This window comes from Myotis yumanensis, unplaced genomic scaffold (assembly GCF_028538775.1).
Source record: "Myotis yumanensis isolate MYYU_CA2020_CCGP unplaced genomic scaffold, mMyoYum1.0.hap1 SCAF_7, whole genome shotgun sequence".
Classification (NCBI taxonomy): Eukaryota; Metazoa; Chordata; class Mammalia; order Chiroptera; family Vespertilionidae; genus Myotis; species Myotis yumanensis.
The window spans coordinates 35,146,938-35,164,026 of NW_027223758.1; the positions used below are offsets into that span (position 1 = coordinate 35,146,938).

At 45.0% G+C, this 17,089-nt stretch overlaps 1 protein-coding gene and 2 pseudogenes across 2 annotated transcripts in view; 2 read left to right on the forward strand and 1 right to left on the reverse strand.

Moving 5' to 3' along the window:
• The window catches only part of ZNF341 (zinc finger protein 341), a 50,551-nt gene that overhangs the window by 12,721 nt on the left and 20,741 nt on the right, over positions 1-17,089 (forward strand). For both annotated transcript variants that reach the window (XM_070420155.1, XM_070420156.1), the window contains exons 5-9: positions 3,138-3,389; positions 6,393-6,588; positions 7,874-7,964; positions 9,846-10,039; positions 12,152-12,342. In XM_070420155.1, the coding sequence (XP_070276256.1) occupies positions 3,138-3,389; positions 6,393-6,588; positions 7,874-7,964; positions 9,846-10,039; positions 12,152-12,342 (924 nt within the window). The remainder of the gene's footprint in view (positions 1-3,137; positions 3,390-6,392; positions 6,589-7,873; positions 7,965-9,845; positions 10,040-12,151; positions 12,343-17,089) is intronic.
• On the forward strand, positions 10,575-11,023 carry LOC139014272 (dnaJ homolog subfamily C member 15 pseudogene; annotated as a pseudogene).
• Positions 12,388-14,936, reverse strand: LOC139014273 (large ribosomal subunit protein eL8 pseudogene; annotated as a pseudogene).

Here is a 17,089-nt window from a genome sequence, read left to right on the forward strand (position 1 = left end):
CCTAACCTTTGTAATAGAAATTGACAGGATTAAAATCGGCTGGTATAAATATGGATGTAACAAGACAATAAACATCAGATCCTAACCAGAACCTAGCCAGAGAACATGGCAAAAGATCCTGGACAGAACCTGGCTACAGAACTTCACTGGAGAACCTAGACAGAACATGGCAAAAGAACCTGGATAGAACCTGGCTAAAGAACCTGGCGACCGAACTTGGCTGGAGAACCTGGCTAGAGAACCTTGCAACAGAACCTGACTACAGAACCTAGAGACAAGACTTGGCTGGAGATCCTACACAGAACCTAGACAGAGAACCTAGAGAGAGAACCAAGAGACTTGGCTGGAGATCCTAGACAGAACCTAGAGACAGAACCTAGCAAGAGAACATGGCAAAAGATCCTGGACAGAACATGGCACCAGAACTTGGTTGGAGATCCTGACCAGAACTTGGTTGGAGTTCCTAACCAGAACTTCGCTGGAGATCCTGGAGGGAGAACCTAGCTATGCTGATGAACTGAAACCATTTTCCATGTCATTCATTCTTCGCCGACTCCGTCCTCACCTTTGGGGACCCCTGGACCTGCTGGGGTTGGACCCCAGCAGGGGACCCAGAATGTGACTTTGGAATTTCGTAGCCACAGTCTAGCTATTTTGACTCCTGTTTTTATTCTTAACAAAAGTGTTCCATGTCCATTAGAAAATATACAAGAAAAGTAAAAAAAAAAAAAAAAAAAAAAATTTATTCATAATCTGGAAAGTAAAGTGATAATGGTAACTGACTGCAATGTGCGTTTCTTGGTTGGATCCTGGGTTGTTGGGGTTGGAGCCATAAAGGCATTATTGGGGATATTAGAATGTGGAGGAATTTGAATATTTTAGATAATAGTATTAAATTTACATCCAACTAGAGGCCCAGTGCATGAATTCGTGCACGGCTGGGGTCTCTCAGCCTCACCGGCGATTTGGGCCAATCAGAGCCGTCTCACCCAGTCCCCATCGGGGCCAGCTGGCCCAGGGGAGGGACCATGGGAGGTTGGCCAGCCATGGGAGGTTGGCTGTGGCCTGCGTTGAGCATCTGCCCCCTGGTGGTCAGTGTGGGTCATAGCGACTGGTCGACCGGTCATTCGGTCGACCCATCGAAAGGTCACTTAGGCTTTTATATAGATAGATTCCTGAGTGTGATGTTTGAATTTTGGTTATATAGGAGAATATCCTTGTTTTTAGGAGATGTATCTGAGTACAGTTTTGAGGAACTAAGTGTTATGATGTATGTAGCTAATTCTCAGGTGCCTTGATGAAACAACATATATATGTGTGTAATAACTGAGTGAATTAAATGAAGAATGAAAAGTGTTCAATATATTCTTTCTTTTTATAGAGGTTTTTTTTAAAAATATTTTTTTATTGATTTCAGAGAGGAAGGGAGAGAGAGGGAGAGAGATAGAAACATCAACGATGAGAGAGACACATCGAGTGGTTGTCTCCTGCATGTGCCCCAACCAGGGCCGAGGATTGAGCCTGCAATTGAGGTATGTGCCCTTGACCGAAATCAAACCCTTCAGTCTGTAGGCTGATGCTCTCTCTATACACGGAGCCAAATCAGAAAGGGCTCAATGTATTCTTTTTGCAATCTTTCTATAGGTTTGGAATTTTTCAGCATAAAAATTGGGAAATCAATCAGTCCCTCATATTCTCTCCACTCAAAGAAAGCACTATCAGAATTTTGGCTTTCCTGACCTTGAATGCAAATAAAATTAGAAATAGGTTTTAAAAAATTTATAATATACACACCTATCTAAATGGGTCATGTTATATGCACAGTTCTGGAATTTTCTTTTCTTACTTTGCCTTTTGTTTAACCTCATTCTCTATGCCTATAACTGTACATCAATATTTCCCAAAAAGTTCATTGGAACACTGGCTCCTTGGGATTTTCCAATATATTAAGGATCTCTGGTCAAACCAACCTAAAGTGGAGGCATCCTACTTCTTCCTTTGCTTTGTCCCTGTTTTTTTCCTGCAATAAAGACATACTTTTGATTTTGTCATCCCAGATTTTTCCCAAAATATATTTGACTGTGGAACCCAAGGAAGAGCAATTAAAAGGAGCATCCTTTATGAAATGCTGCTCAGCATCATCGTTTTAACAGCTGTAAAGGATTCCATCATGTGATGGGTCACCCTCTGCTTAGCCAGGCTTCTGTGGATGGACATGTAGGTTGTTGCCATTTTTTGCTGGAGTAGCATCCATGTGTTGATATCTTTGTCCACCTGCTTGATTATTTTTGTAGAATAAATTCCTATAATCCATGGCTGTGATTCAGGGGTCCATAGCCACCCACCCATGTGGTGACTCCCTAGAAAGACTCCCAGGATTTAGGATGGTTGTACTCATGGCTGTGGTTTATTACAGCAAAAGGATGCATAGAAGGGTCAGAAGGGGAAAAGGCACATCAGCTGGAGTCTAGAGGAATCCAGGTGTAGGTTTCCAAAGTTCTCCTCCTTGGAGGATGAGGAAGAGGCTGCACAAAGCACACTTACTCCTCCAGCAATGAAGAGCAACAACACGTGTGCAGTGTTTCTGCCCAGGGAAGCACACCTAGGACTCTGAGACTCAGGCTTTTGCTGGGGATTGGTCACAGATATCCAGCCATGATGATAAAAACTCTAGACGTCCAGATGGTAAGGAAGTGTTCACCATAAATCACATTGTTTGTGCAGACAGTCTAGGTGAGTTGATACAATATGGTCAGTGCCCCAGCTGGGCAAAAGAGCCTTATCAACATAGGGAACCTTCTACAAGGCAGGTTCTCGGATGCCAGTTAAGAGCCAGTCCTACAAGCAAGCCTTTCTAAAGACAGCAACATTAGGCCTGCTGTGTGAACTCATTCCTGCATAAACTGGGCCATTTTTGCTGACTTTTCACAAAGGAAAGGAATAGCAGCACCTCGCTGATGGCGCCTCTGAATTCTCCCATAACTTCGTTTCCAAGCCCCCTCTCAGCATTGTCCTCTGAACTGCCTTGGGAGTGGCCGTTCTTCCCACATAGCTAAGGCAAATGTCCTTCCTCACGGATAAACAAGACAGCTGGTGTCAAGAGACTATGACGCTTTAATTCTCTTTTCTGATTTCAGAGCAGCCTGAACATGCATTCTGCGCCCAGCTACCTCACCCAGCCTCCACCCCCGCCTCAACCCCCTCCACCACTGCCCCCACCTCCACCCCCTCAGCCCCCACCCCCACCCCCTCAGAGCCTGGGTCCCCCTGGGCGTTCCAACCCCGGCGGGAATGGCGTGGTGGAGGTGTACAGTGCCACGGCACCCCTGGCTGGAAGTGGAACAGTGGAGATCCAGGCATTGGGAATGCAGGCCTACCCACCCTTGGAGGTGAGCAGAGGTGGGGTTTGGGGTGGAGGGGGAAAAACTGGTCATGGTCATTATGGGTAACCCAGACCTTTCCTAAGCACCAAACGTGTGCCAGACACTGTTGGAGATACCATGGGGGGCGGGGGTGTTGTAAAACCAGATCATGTTGTGTACCACATCATGGGAGAGAGGGACTTTAATCAAGCCATCACTGCTGTCAATGTAAAATGCAAACCATGAAAAGGTAGTGTGAAATAGAGGCTGTAGCATAAATACAAGCAGCCCTCAGGGAGTGCTCAGAACAGAGAATACCTGTTTGTTGGGGAGATTCCAAAAAGTATGTATCTGTTACTTTTTTTAAAAACTAGCAAGATATATTAGTTAGCTATGGCTCTGTAAGAAATGTCCACAAAGCTTCAGTGGCATCTAGGAAAAACCATTTCTTGTTCTCACATCTATGGTGGTCAGTGTGGCAACTCTGCTGATCTTGGCTGGGCTCCCCCTGTGTCTGGAGGTTGGCTGGCTGTCGGCTGCTCTAGCATGGCCTGGGGTGGGATGAGTGGGGTAACCCGGCTCTGCTCCACCCATCTTTCATTATCCAGCAGGTTAGCCAGGCAGTGGTGGAGATGCAGTAATGCAAGCAGAAGTGCTCAAGGCTTCTTGAGGCTTAGGCTTGTAAGTAACACAGTCTCACTTCTATTGTTCAAAGCAGGGCTAAGGCCAGCTTAGATTTAAGAAATAAGGAAGCTCTGCCAGTGTGGCTCAGCGGCTGTACACTGATCCATGAACCAAGAGGTCACTGGTTCAATTATGGTCAGGCACATGCCCAATAGGGGATGTTTCTCTCTCATCCATGTTTCTATCTCTCTGTTCCTCTCCCTTTCTCGCTCTCTAAAAATCAATAAAAACATATTTAAAAAATAAATAAGGAAATAGATGCCATCTCTTAATGGGAAAAGCTGCCAAGTCACACTGTAAAGGGCATGGGCGAGGGAGAGGTAAAGAATTGAGGCCATATGCAATCAATACACCATATAAACCATGCTAACTCCATACTGAAGAGCTCTTCTGGGCTATAAGCAGTCTACTCTCCAGGTGATAAGAGTTCAGAATCTTCCTAGACGCCAGTGCTGGGGGCATGGTTATAACAAAGAGCCTGCCTGCACTTGAGGCCACATTATCCCAGTCACCTTGGAGTCATTCATACAGACATATATTCCATGTCAGATGGCATCTATATGTAAGGAGAACCAGACTAGTGGGGAAATTTTACCTCCAAGCATGTGATGTTATGAGAGCCTACAAGAGGATTTTCTCTAGTCTGGGACTTTGTTGAATTAAAAAGGAAAAGTTAAGTCAGTGAGATGTTGAGAGGATGGTGGTGGCCTGGTAGGCAGAGGGGCCAGTACAGGGGGAGCTGCCATTTTTTATTTTCCATGCAGAAGAGCGTGGTCTTTGAGGTTGGAGCCTGGGTCTTTGATTTTGCATCCTTAGCCCTTAGCAGAGTACCTGGCCTATAGCAGGTATTTGAAATAGGGTTCTCTGAGTTCAGTTTCTTCTCTAAAATGGGAACTCCCCTGGCAGAGCTTTTGGGGATAATGAGAGCTAACCCAGTGGCAGTCACAAAATTGCTCAGGAGTAACTTGAATGATGGGTGAATTCATTCATGTGACAACTATTTATTGAGTGTAGTATTGGCCAGGAAAATAGAAACCACTCTAGGTGTTTCTGGCAGAAGGATTAAATGCAAGAAGTTAGGTGCTTACAAAGTTGATGGTAGGGCTAGAGAAGCAAAAGTCAGGGTTGCATAACTGGTTTTCAGATTCACTGTTGTTGCTTGGCCCAGAGAGCCAGGGCACAGCTGCTGCACCCAGAGGTGAGGAAACTGTAGGATGCCACTGTGGTTGTCCCAGTTGCCCTGCTGTCCTTGGGGCTGGTTGTCAGGAAGGAGATGTAGAGTTCAGTCAGCTACTGCAGGCTCTTGACTAAATCCACCTATCTGAACGCAGCTGCTGGAGAGTGGTTTCTACCTCCCTCCCGCCTTCCACATGTCATGCTTCTTGTGAGCAGAACCTAATCTGTGTTCAGAACTGTGCTGGCAAGATAGTCTAGGACTGTGGTTCCAAGCTTCCCACAATGCATTAGTGTCATGATGTTAACTAAGTTTGAATGGCTCAATTAATTTGCTAATTTCTTGTGGTTTCAATGTCAATTCTTGGTTGAGGGATGCCTGCTAGTGTGGTGTCCAGCAGGGTTACTTAAAAAGTGGAGTAGCAGCCCTAGCTGGTTTGGCTCAGTGGATAGAGCGTCGGCCAGCAGACTGAAGGGTCATGGATTAGATTCTAGTCAAGGGCACATACCTCAGTTGCAGGGAAGCAACCAATTGATGTGTGTCTCTCACATCAGTATTTCTCTCTCTGTCTCTCCCCGTCCCTTCCACTCTAAAAATCAATGGGAAAATGTCCTTGGGTGAGGATTAACAAAAAATAAAAAGAAGTAGAGTAGCTGGTGGGGGCCCACACCTTTCTGACTTCCTGGTTCTTCTGTGCAAGCAAGCTACAATAATAATAATAATAGTGGCAGTAGCAATAGGTAAAGTTTATTGAGTATTTACTCTATTTTAGGCACTATTCTAAGCTCTCATTAGTTCATTGAATCCATACAACAACCCAATGAGAGGGGTACTATGATTAGCCTCATTTTACAGATGTGAGAACTGAGACAGAGAAGTTTAAAGACTTGCCCAAGATCTCTTAGGTTTTGTTTTGTTTTTCAGTCAATGTTAGAGTCAGGATTTGAACCCAGGCAACCTGACTCCAAAGCTGCTTCTAATCTTCTGACTTCATGAAGTTCAAAGGGGTTTCGGGAGTGACTGGAGTGACTGAGCTAGGTGGGGGGATTAGGATGGTGCTGTAGGTGGGGAGTGGCTGAGATCAGCCAGGGCCACTGTGAGGGTCCTCCAGGCTGGGGTGGTTTTCCCTGTTCCATCCCAGAGCTCTCTCCCTGACTCTGCTGTCCTTCTAGGTGCCAAACCAGTGTGTGGAGGCTCCAGTATACCCCACCCCCCCAGTGTACAGCCCCGGCAAACAGGGATTCAAACCAAAAGGACCCAACCCCACTGCCCCCATGACCAGCACCACTGGGGGCACCGTGGCCACCTTTGACTCCCCACCAACGCTGAAGACCCGACGGGCCAAAGGTGGCAGTGGACTCCCAGAAGGTGGGCTCACAGCCTGAGCATCTTTCCTCAGCATCGGCCTGTCCACAGGCTGCTTCGTTCTAGTCTTCCCTTTTATGATGATTAGGATTAAGTTTGTTTGCATGTAATGAAAAACCCAAAATAAGAGTGACTTCAAAATGATAGAATTTTTTCTCCTGTGCAAAACAAGGCCAGAGGTAGGCAATCAGGAGATCCTGTGCCTGTATGGTCACCAGGAACCCACATATCCTCTATCTTTCTGTTCTGCCATCCCTGGTGTGTGGCTTCTGCTATCAGGGTGCCTCATTGTGTAAGATGGTTACTAGAGCTCCAATCATTAATTTCATATTCTAGGCAATAAGAAGGAAAAAGGGGGCATCTGCCAGCTTCTAGCAGTCCTGCTTGATGCTTTTGCTTACATCTCATTGGTCAGAACTTAGTCACATGAGCATATCTAGCAGCAAAGGAAGCTGGGAAATGTTCCCCTTAGGCAGAGCACCTGTGAGGAGAGAAGAAGGGGAGAATGGATATTAGGCAGGCAAGAAACAATGTCTGCCACTGGTATGGGTTGGAAGCAGAGTCAGAAAATGCTGGCGGGTGAGAAGGGCAGAGAAATTTTCAGGGCCTTCCAGTCACCTACTTCCACACTGCCTTTCTTTCACAAATATATGTTGAGTTTGGTGTCAGACACTGGGGATCTAGCATCTTGTTCCAGGATTTCCCTTTCCTCAGTTATCACAGTTTAATGGAAAAGACAGTCAGGGAATAAATAAATACTTATGGGTTACTCTAGGAAGGAGATTAATGGGGTACTGTGATTGAGAATAATGCTACCTATCCATCTGGGAATGAGAAGGAAACAGCCTTGTGGCTATCTGAAGGACAAGGATGCCAGATAAGGGGGATAGCAGGTTCAAAGGTCCTGAGGTGGGATCATGTTTGAGGTCTTTCAAGGTTAGCAGGGAGTCTGCTGTAGCTAGATGGAGAGAATAATGAGGTTGGCAGGAAGCAGAGAATGCAGAGCCCTGTAGGCCACAGCAGAGAGGTCGGATTTTATCCTAAGGCAGAGGGGGGCCTCTGAGGGGTTTGTCCAGCTCGCCCAGGCAGAGCAGGACCTAGGCTTTCCTCCCCCCAGCACCTGGAGAGACTCACCTGTGCCTCTTCCCCTGCCTGTCCTTGAGTAGATCTCCCAGGGTCTGGGATTTCTGGCCCTAGGCCCCGGGAGTAGAGTGGCTGGAGGCTACCCTTGGCACCCATAGTTTTACCCCCAGCCTCACCATCTCACTCCTCCCACTTTGTCTTTCAGCTGCAGGGAAGCCAAAGGCTCAGAAACTCAAGTGCTCATACTGTGACAAGTCATTCACCAAAAACTTCGACCTGCAGCAGCACATCCGAAGGTACCCAGGCATGGTGGGGCAGGTGGCTCCCAGGCAGCCCTGGCTGGGAAGCCATCTGCAGTGGAAGCAAGGGTCCCTTCCCAGCCTCCTAACCTGGGTGGTGTCCAAGGCCCCATCTGTCCTGTCATGGTTCCCAGAACTTCAGTCCAGGTCAGGATGATTTTCCCTCTTCTCTTCCAGGAGTAATGGGAGGGTCTGTGAAAGCTGTGGGGCCTGCCCACTATGATGGGGAAGGTCCAAATGGGGTGAGGTAGGGGGAGAAGTGGACCTGAACTGATAGGGGCTTTGCAGGCATGAGGGGTGGTACCCAGTCCTTACCTCTGCAGAAAGGGTTGGCCTCAAGGACTGCCATGCTCTGCGTATATGACTCTGACTGCTCACTCAGGACTAACCACAATACCTCTTGTTCCAAGTACATACAGGGAACCCCTCTGGTCCTCAGGTCTTTCTTCTATGAAATGGAGGGGTGGACTTGTTCAGTGTTTCTCAGAGTCAGGTAATTGGTACATGAGATGATTTTAGGTGGTTCTTGGACATGATTTCGAAAAGTTCTGAAAGACAGTGAAAAAATTATTCTCTTCAATTTCTTTCAGTTCTTGGAGAGTCAAAGGAGAAAGCCTCAATTTGATTCTAGTCTCTCCTAATGCCTCTCACATGCTAGCTCATGTTTTATGAGGAAGAGAAAGAGAGAGACAGAGAAAATGAATTAGCGCACACGTCACAGATTCCAAACATGGCAGGCAGAGTCTTCTCTTTAGAACAGGCTTTCTCTGCCTTGGCACTATTGACATTTTTTATCACATCATTCTTTTCTGTGGAGGTCTCACCTTGCCTGGTAGAATGTTTAGCAGCATTCCTAACCTATAACTATTAAATACCAGTAGCAGTCCTCATTTCTCAGCTGTGACAAACAAAAGTGTCTCCAAATATTGCTAAATGTTCCCTGGAGGGCAAAATCAATCGCATTTGAGAATCACTGGTCTACACTGGTGCTGTCCAGTAGAACTTTCTGGTGGAAATGCCCAAAACGGCGCTGTCTAATAGGGTACCACTAACCATAAATGGCTGTTGAGCACTTGAAATGTGGCTAGTATGATTAAGAAATTGAAATTTTTATTTTAATGAATTTAAATTTAAATAGTCCATGTGGTTTATGTCTACCTTATTGGGCAATGCAGCTCTAGATCGTTTTATAAATTATTGCATTTTGGTTACTTTTTATGACAAGTGGTTTTCTGTATACAATAACAAGTGGAAGCTTCATTTGAAAATATTTTAAGTTTTAAAACATAGAATTGGCCCTGGCCGGTATGGCTCAGTTGTTTGAGCATTGTCTTGTGCACCAAAAATCCTGGTCAGGGCATGCCCAGGTTGCGGGTTCAAACCTTGGTCAGGTGCATACAGGAGGCAACTGATCGATATTTCTCACATCAATGTTTCTCTTTGTCTCTCTTCCCCTTTCTGTAAAATCAGTAAAAACATATTTTAAAAAAACATGTAGAATTTATTTGAAAGAAAATAGTAAATGATGATACAAGTGCTGTGCTGTGATAGCTAGGATATTTTCTCCTTCAAATAACAGAAATCCCTATTTAAATGGGCTTAAATTGTTAGGAAATGTTTCATCTCACAGTATAAGATGGTCATGGAGAAAGTTAGCTCCAGGGTGGTTGATTCAGCAGCTCAGTAATGCCACCAAGAGCACAGGGTCTTTCTGTCTCTGGTCTGCCTGCCTCAGCAAGCGGGCTTGTCCTTATGGTGTCAGAATGGTTGCCAGCAACATCTAGATGTTCTGTCTGGGCTTCCTGGTGGCCATGAGCTCCTGGGTTGAGGTCACATCTCCATTCCTACAAGGGTGCTGACAAGCCTTGTTTCCTGCAGCCACACTGGTGAGAAACCCTTCCAGTGCATTGCGTGTGGCCGTGCCTTTGCCCAGAAGTCTAATGTCAAGAAGCACATGCAGACTCACAAGGTGTGGCCTCCAGGGCGCAGTGGTGGCACCATCTCTCGCAACTCTGTGACTGTGCAGGTCATGGCCCTGAACCCCAGCAGGCAGGAGGATGAGGAAAGCACAGGTGGGTTGAAAGGGGGAACGCCACTCTCCCTACACCTCTCCTCTGCAGCTTCATGGGTTTTGTTTCTGTGTGGCTTTGGGCAACCTCCTTGACCTCTTTGGGCTTCAATCTACTTCAGTGATAAAGTGGGGCATAGATGAAAGGAGGGATGACAAATATACGATTTGTGTGGTGTTACTCTAATGCTGTAGCCATGGCAACCATCACTAATCAATCACCTATCATTTTTGCTGAGTTTGGATACCACCTCAGAATCTATTTTCAATAGATGGCTCCAGGCAGTCACTCTCAGTTTATCTGAAATTGAAATCTATTTGGCCTCTATGGGCAGGTGATCTCCAAAGTTCTTTATAGTTTGTAAAATTGTCATCAAAGCCATCACTTGTTTCTGAACTAATGACCTTTTCCTTAATATTGGTTTAATTAGAATAACACTGTCCAGGAAAAATATAATATGAGCAACATATGCCATTTAAAATTTTCTAGTAGCTACATAAAAACAATATAAAAAACCCATCTCCCTGGGCGCTTCGCCATGGCTGCCTTCAGTGGTGCCAGCGAGGGCCTCGGCCATGCTGAGTACGCACTGCCCTCGACCAAATGGCCTGACACGGACATCCACCAGGGCCTGGCAAGATAGCTGTAGGACTGGGTGTTGCAGCTTTTGCATTTGCAGGTTGCTATGTATTTCAGATCTGGAAACCTCTGGAACAAATAATCACAGAAACTGCAAAGAAGATTTCAACTCCTAGCCTTTCATCCTACTATAAAGGAGGATTTGAACAGCAAATGAGTAGATGAGAAGCTAGTCTTATTTTGGGTGTAAACCCATCTGCTGGCAAGGCCAAGATTAGAACAGCTCACAGGAGAATCATGATTTTGAATCACCCAGATAAAGGTGGACCTCCGTACTTAGCAACCAAAATAAATGAAGCAAAGGACTTGCTGGAAGAAACATTGATTGATGCTCAAGGACTATTCTGAAGGAAAAAAAGGGGTGCTTAAAAAACAAAGTCCTGTATATTTAATGTAAACCACCACTGACCATCGTAATTCCCATATATGTACATGTGCTAACTCTAAATAACTTAGTCCACTGTTATGTGGTATAATAATAAAAGATTAATAATCTGTCTTTTAAAAAAACATAAAAAGAAGGTGATATTAATCATATGTTTTATTTAGCCTAATATATTAATATTGTCATTTTAGCATGTAATATAAAGAAATTATTAATAAGATATTTTATATTCTTTTTTTTATGCTAAGTTTCCAAAATCCATTTGCATTTATTAGCACATCTGGATTTGGACGAGCCAAATTTTGAGTTCTCAGTTGCCACATGTGGCTCTTTGCCACTGTATTGGACAATGTAAGGCTGGGGCTTTCCTGTGCAGCCCCATAGGTGAGCAACACCTGCCACGTGCCAGCCAATGAAGGGGTGTGTTGCTGTGCAGAAAACACATGGCCACTTTATATCATCTCCCTGTTGGATGTAGCCCTGCTGTGTATTTAGCCATTCTATGTGTGCACTTTGAGTCTTTGTGAGTTCCTTGGAGAAGAAACCATTTTTTCTATTTTAAATTCCTAAAGTGCCTAGCACCAAGGGTTCAGTCACTTAGCAAACATTTATGGAGGCCTACTCTGTGCCAGGCCCCTGTCCTTAGAGAATGTGCGGGAAGGGCAACCAAACAAATGAGTGTAATTAGAACAAGGATAATAGTTGAATGTTAAAAAAAAAAAAGAACAAGGAGCTGGGGAGGCATGATGAGTACAGCTAGGAGCTGTGTTCAGGATTTTTAACAACCATGGAGAGAGGTCTAGAGTGTCTGAGGGGGAGGTCAGGGACCGGAGACTTGAGGCAATAGCTATTCATCAATTGGAATGTAAGTATTTCAGTATTTTAGCACCAGGAAGTGTGGTATCAGTGCACACCAACTGTATGTGAGTGCAGGGCTTTGAGAACAGTGTCCAACACCAAGCATGTGGTGGGTGTGGGGTGTACGCAGTGGAGCACGGAGGAGATGTTCCGTGATCCTTCCTGAGTGGTCTCTCTGTCCTGGTGCTTCCTCTGCCCTTCTCAGTGACTTCTCTTCCTGGCTTTCTCCATAGGGTTGGGCCAGACACTGTCGAGTGCCCCACAGCCCCAGGCCTTGCCCACAGCAGGTGAGGATGAAGGGGAGAAGCTGGAGGGCAAGCAGGTGGTCCTCATCGATAGCTCCTACCTATGTCAGTTCTGCCCCAGCAAGTTCAGCACTTACTTCCAGCTCAAGTCCCACATGACCCAGCATAAGAATGAGCAGGTAGGTGGGGAGTGGGCAGCGGGAGGGTGGGGTGGTACTTCCATCCTAGTCATGAGCCTTGGCTGATGCTGGGGTCTTGAACATGGCCTAGAAAGGGGACGGGGGTGGGCCTCATTTAGTCTGAGCTACTGTCTAACCGTTCAGGATGGGGCCAAACTTTCCCCTGTATTCTGCCTTGGTGGGGCCAGCTTACTGGGCCATTATGGTGCTGAGGGAGGAAGCCCACCTCTTAAGGGTCATATAATGAAGGAATCAGAGACAGGAAACATTCTTAATACCCTGAAAAAATCAAATGTCTGTGGGGATTTAGGACTACAGTCTTTTTTCCTTTTAATTGAGATATAATTCACATACCATAAAATTCACCCTTTTAAAAGTGTACACTTCAGTGGTTTTTAATATATTCATAGGTTGTACAGCCATCAACACTAATTCCAGAATATTTTCATCACCCCAAACAGAAACCCTGTACCCATTAGCAATCACTCTCTGCCCTCAGTCCCTGGTAATCACTCATCTCGTTTCTGTCTCTATGGATTTGCCTGTACTGGACATTTAATATAAATGGAATCATATAGTATGTAGCCTTTTGAGATACTGTTTTTAAGGTTTATTCATGTTGTAGTATGTACCAGTACTTTATTTCTCTTTATGGTAGAATAAATATACCAGACTGGTCGTTACGGCGTTCCATTCACTGGCTTTTTATATATATTGATATGTTTTCAGTTCGCTTGGGTATAAGCCTAGAAGTGAAATTGCTGGGTTACTTGATAATTCTATTCTAGTGTTTATTTTTTTTTCATATGTTTTTATTTATTTCAGAGAAAGGAAGGGAGAGGGAGAGGGAGTCATTGATCGGTTGCCTCCTGCATGCCCCCTACTGGGGATCAAGCCCGCAACCTGGGCATGTGCCTTGACCGGGGATCGAACTGTGTCCTCAGGGTTCATAAGTCAACTACTGAGCCACGTTGCTGGGCAGTACAGAACTATTTTATCCTACAGAGCTCTCCCTTGTGTTGCTCCTTATTAGACAGTCATCCTTTTCCTCCCCATCATTCTTAGCCTCCAGAAACCACTGATCAGTTCTCTATCTCTCTGTAAGTTTGTCAGTTTGAGAATGTTGTATAAATAGAGTCATCCAGTATGTGACCTTTTGAGATTGACTTTTTTTGACTCAGCATAAGTTCTCTTGAGAATTGTGCTATTTTTTTAACCTAATTTTACATTTGAGTATTTTCTCATGTCACTATTATTTTTTTGAAGGACAATTTTTATTACTTTTATGTACAGAAAACCCAACAGTGTACACGTAGCCAGTTTGGTGGCCAGTGTTTTTAGCCTTTGCCATTTCCAGCTTGGCAATGGTAGCCTCTGACTTGGACCCAGGCCGTTGCCTCCCCAAGCGATGGGTCTCATCATATCTGTTGTTGTAATTAGAACAGATAGCTCCCACCAGCTTAGCCAGAGCTCCTTTTTCTTCCAAGTTAACCTGCGTGAAGGCAACAGTGGTGCAGGTCTTCCTGTGGACGAGACACCCAGCCTGGCCTTCCCCTTGCTCATGCAGTAGGGAACCCCCATCTGCCAGCACAGGCAGGGCAGGAAGACCACCAGCCGGATGGGATCCACATTGTGTGTAGTCACTACCAGCCGAGTCTTCTTGTTCTCTCACTGCGGGGTGGTGACGGTGTTAACCCCTGCTCAAAGGACAGGTGGCCTCTTGGTGGGGACACCCCCTTTTTGCCGGCAGCTTTTTTCTCAGCCTGAGCCACCATTCTTTGCTTCTTCTCTTGCTTTGTCTCTGGTCTGTACTTGTGGGCCAGCTTCAGCAGTTGAATAGCTGTCTGGTGATCCAAGACCTGAGTGAACTGGTTAATGGCACGTTCAGACACGTATAGAGAATAGCCCTTTGCTGCTGTAGCCGAATGTAGGGGGCCATTTGACAAAGCAGGTGAGGTCCCTCTTGAGCTGGATGTCCTGTCCAATGCCAGAATTCTTGGGCCTTTTCTCAGACAGGGGATTTACCTTCTTGGCCTCCTGCTTCTTCATGACAGCAGGGGCCGGAGCCACCTTCTTCCCCTTGGCCTTCTTTTCTTTCTGCACTTTGGGCTACAGGAAAAGAGAGAAAGAAAAGGAAATTGTGGAAAATATGTAGCTCACATCACTATTTTTAAACACATAAGTTTAATGGCTACATTTTTTAAATTCTCCTATAGTTAAACATTTATTACTTCCTGAGTTTTGTATTATAAACAGAACCATGGTGGGGTCATTGTAATCAAGTATTTCTTCACATCTCTGATATTTTTGTCTTATGATAGAGTCCTAGTGGGGGTGGGGGTTGATGGAAGTTAGTTAGGGTATCCTTGGTGACAAATCACAGAAACCTTTGATTCAAACTGGCTTAAATAATTAGGAAGTTTGTCATCTCATTTAACAGGAAAACCAAAGGTACAGCAGTTCCAGGCCTGAAACAGTCAGTTGACTGAACCCAGCATCAAGGACCCTGTGTTTTTCAGCTCATTTCCACCATCTCTACCATGTGGCCTTGTTCTCTACTGATGGCTCACCTGTGGTCCTGGGATAGTGGTCATTCTTTCTAGGTCCAGTTATAGTCTTATCTGTGAGCAAAAAGGGACTATCTTTTCCTGTGTCTTTCTAAAAAAATGTTTTTATTGATTTCAGAGAGAGGAAGAGAGAGAGAAAGAGAGATAGAAACATTAATGATGAGAAAGAATCACTGATTGGCTGCCTTCTGCACACCCCCCACTGGGGATCAAGCCCACAACCCAGGCATGTGCCCTGACCGGGAATCGAATTGTGACCTCCTGGTTCGTGGGTCAACGCTCCACCACTGAGCCCCGCCTGCCAGGCTTTTCAGTGCTTTTTTAGAAGCAAGGAAACCTTTCCTTGAAGATCTCTTGTTGGTCAGAGTAAGTGCATGTGCTCTGTCATTTAGGAATGCATTATTCTGCTGCAAATAATAGAAAACTGGCTTACTACTTAGGGTTTTCTTTCTCTCACATCAGAAGTCCTTAAGTAGGCAGTGTTGGGCTTGTATAGCAGATCAGATATGTCATCATGGACGCAGGCTTTTTCTGGCTTTATGTTCTGCTATCCTTAGCATGTGGCTTTCATTCTCAAGATTACAGGATGGCTGCTGGATCTCCAGCCATCACATTTGTATTCCAGTCAGAACAAATGCAAAAGGCAGAGGGGTTTTCTCCTAGGAATTTTTTTGGCCTTTTTGTTCTGGGAATGATGCCTTCCCTAAAGACTACTACATATCATTGGTAAGAAAGGAGTCATATGACTGACACTAGATGCAAGGGAGACAGGGATATGGAATCAAATGTTTTTTTGTTTTTTTAGAGAGAGGAAGGGGCCCCTAGCTGGTTTGGCTCCGTCGTCCTGGGGACTGAAGGGTCCCAAGTTGGATTCCGGTCAAGGATACATGCCGAGGTTTCAGGCTCAATCCCCACTAGGGGGCATGCAGGAGGCAGCCAATCAATGATTCTCTCATCATTGATGTTTCTATCTCTCTCCTCTCTGAAATCAATAAAAATATATTTAATAGAGAGAGAGAGAGAGAGAGAGGGGGGAAGGGGGAAAGAGAGAGAAACATCAATTGGTTGCCTCCCACATGTGTCCCGACCTGGGATCGAATCCACAACCTGGATATGTGCCCTGACCGGGAATCAAACTCACCACCTTTTGGTGTACACAGGATGACACTCCAACCAATTGAGCCACACCAGCCTTTAACTGAGTATGTTACCACCTTGAGCAAATCATGGTTCACTTTGTTAGGAAGAAGGAACTTGTGTGCCTGGTCGGTGTGGTTCAGTGGTTGAAGGTTGACCCATGAACCAGGAGACCATGGTTCGATTCTCAATCAGGTTGCTGGCTCGATCCCCATAGGGAGCATGTGGGAGGTAGACAGTCAATTATTCTCTCTCATCATTGATGTTTTTCTATTCCTCTCTCCCTTTCTCTTCCTTTCTCTGAAATCAATAGAAACATTTTTTTTAATTAAAAAAAAAGCAAGGAGCTTGTGGAATTGTTCAGGCAACCAGGAGTGTGTACCGCTTGTCAAAGTATAATTTTCAAAATGTTAAAAACATGATTCTCATATAAATAACATAATGAATATGAGTCAGAATTTTACGTAACTCATTAATGAGGGAACTGGAAGGATGAGAAAGTCAGTTCAAAAGAAGATATGAGACACTGATATTTATACCTATATAGTACTATCAGGGGAAAAAGGAATACTGAAATGAGATTGCTAAGTTAGTAACTTAGAAATCTACACCTGAAACCTATATGATCCTATTAACCAATATCACCCCAATAAATTTAATTTTTTGAAAAAGGATTGCTAAGATAGATACAAATTTGGTTAATGTCCTACAGGGCAACAAAACCTTTAAGATTTGGGGTTATCCTTTCTACCTGACAGAAGTCATTTATATCAGATCAGTTTTGTAAAAGTTAATATTTAGTTTTAGAGTCTGGATTCTAATCAGTGGTAAATAGTCAAAACAATGCGCATTCCCCCAGAGATGACCCCAGGTAGGCTTGCTAGATAGCAGTTCTCAAAGTGAGGTCTCTGGACCAGCATCAGCTGGGTACTTGTTAGGATGCGCATGTTCAGGCCACCAGACCTGCCCAATCAGATACGCTGGGGGTGGCGCCCAGCAATCTGTCACTGTCATATGCGCTCAAGTTGGGGAGCCACTACTCC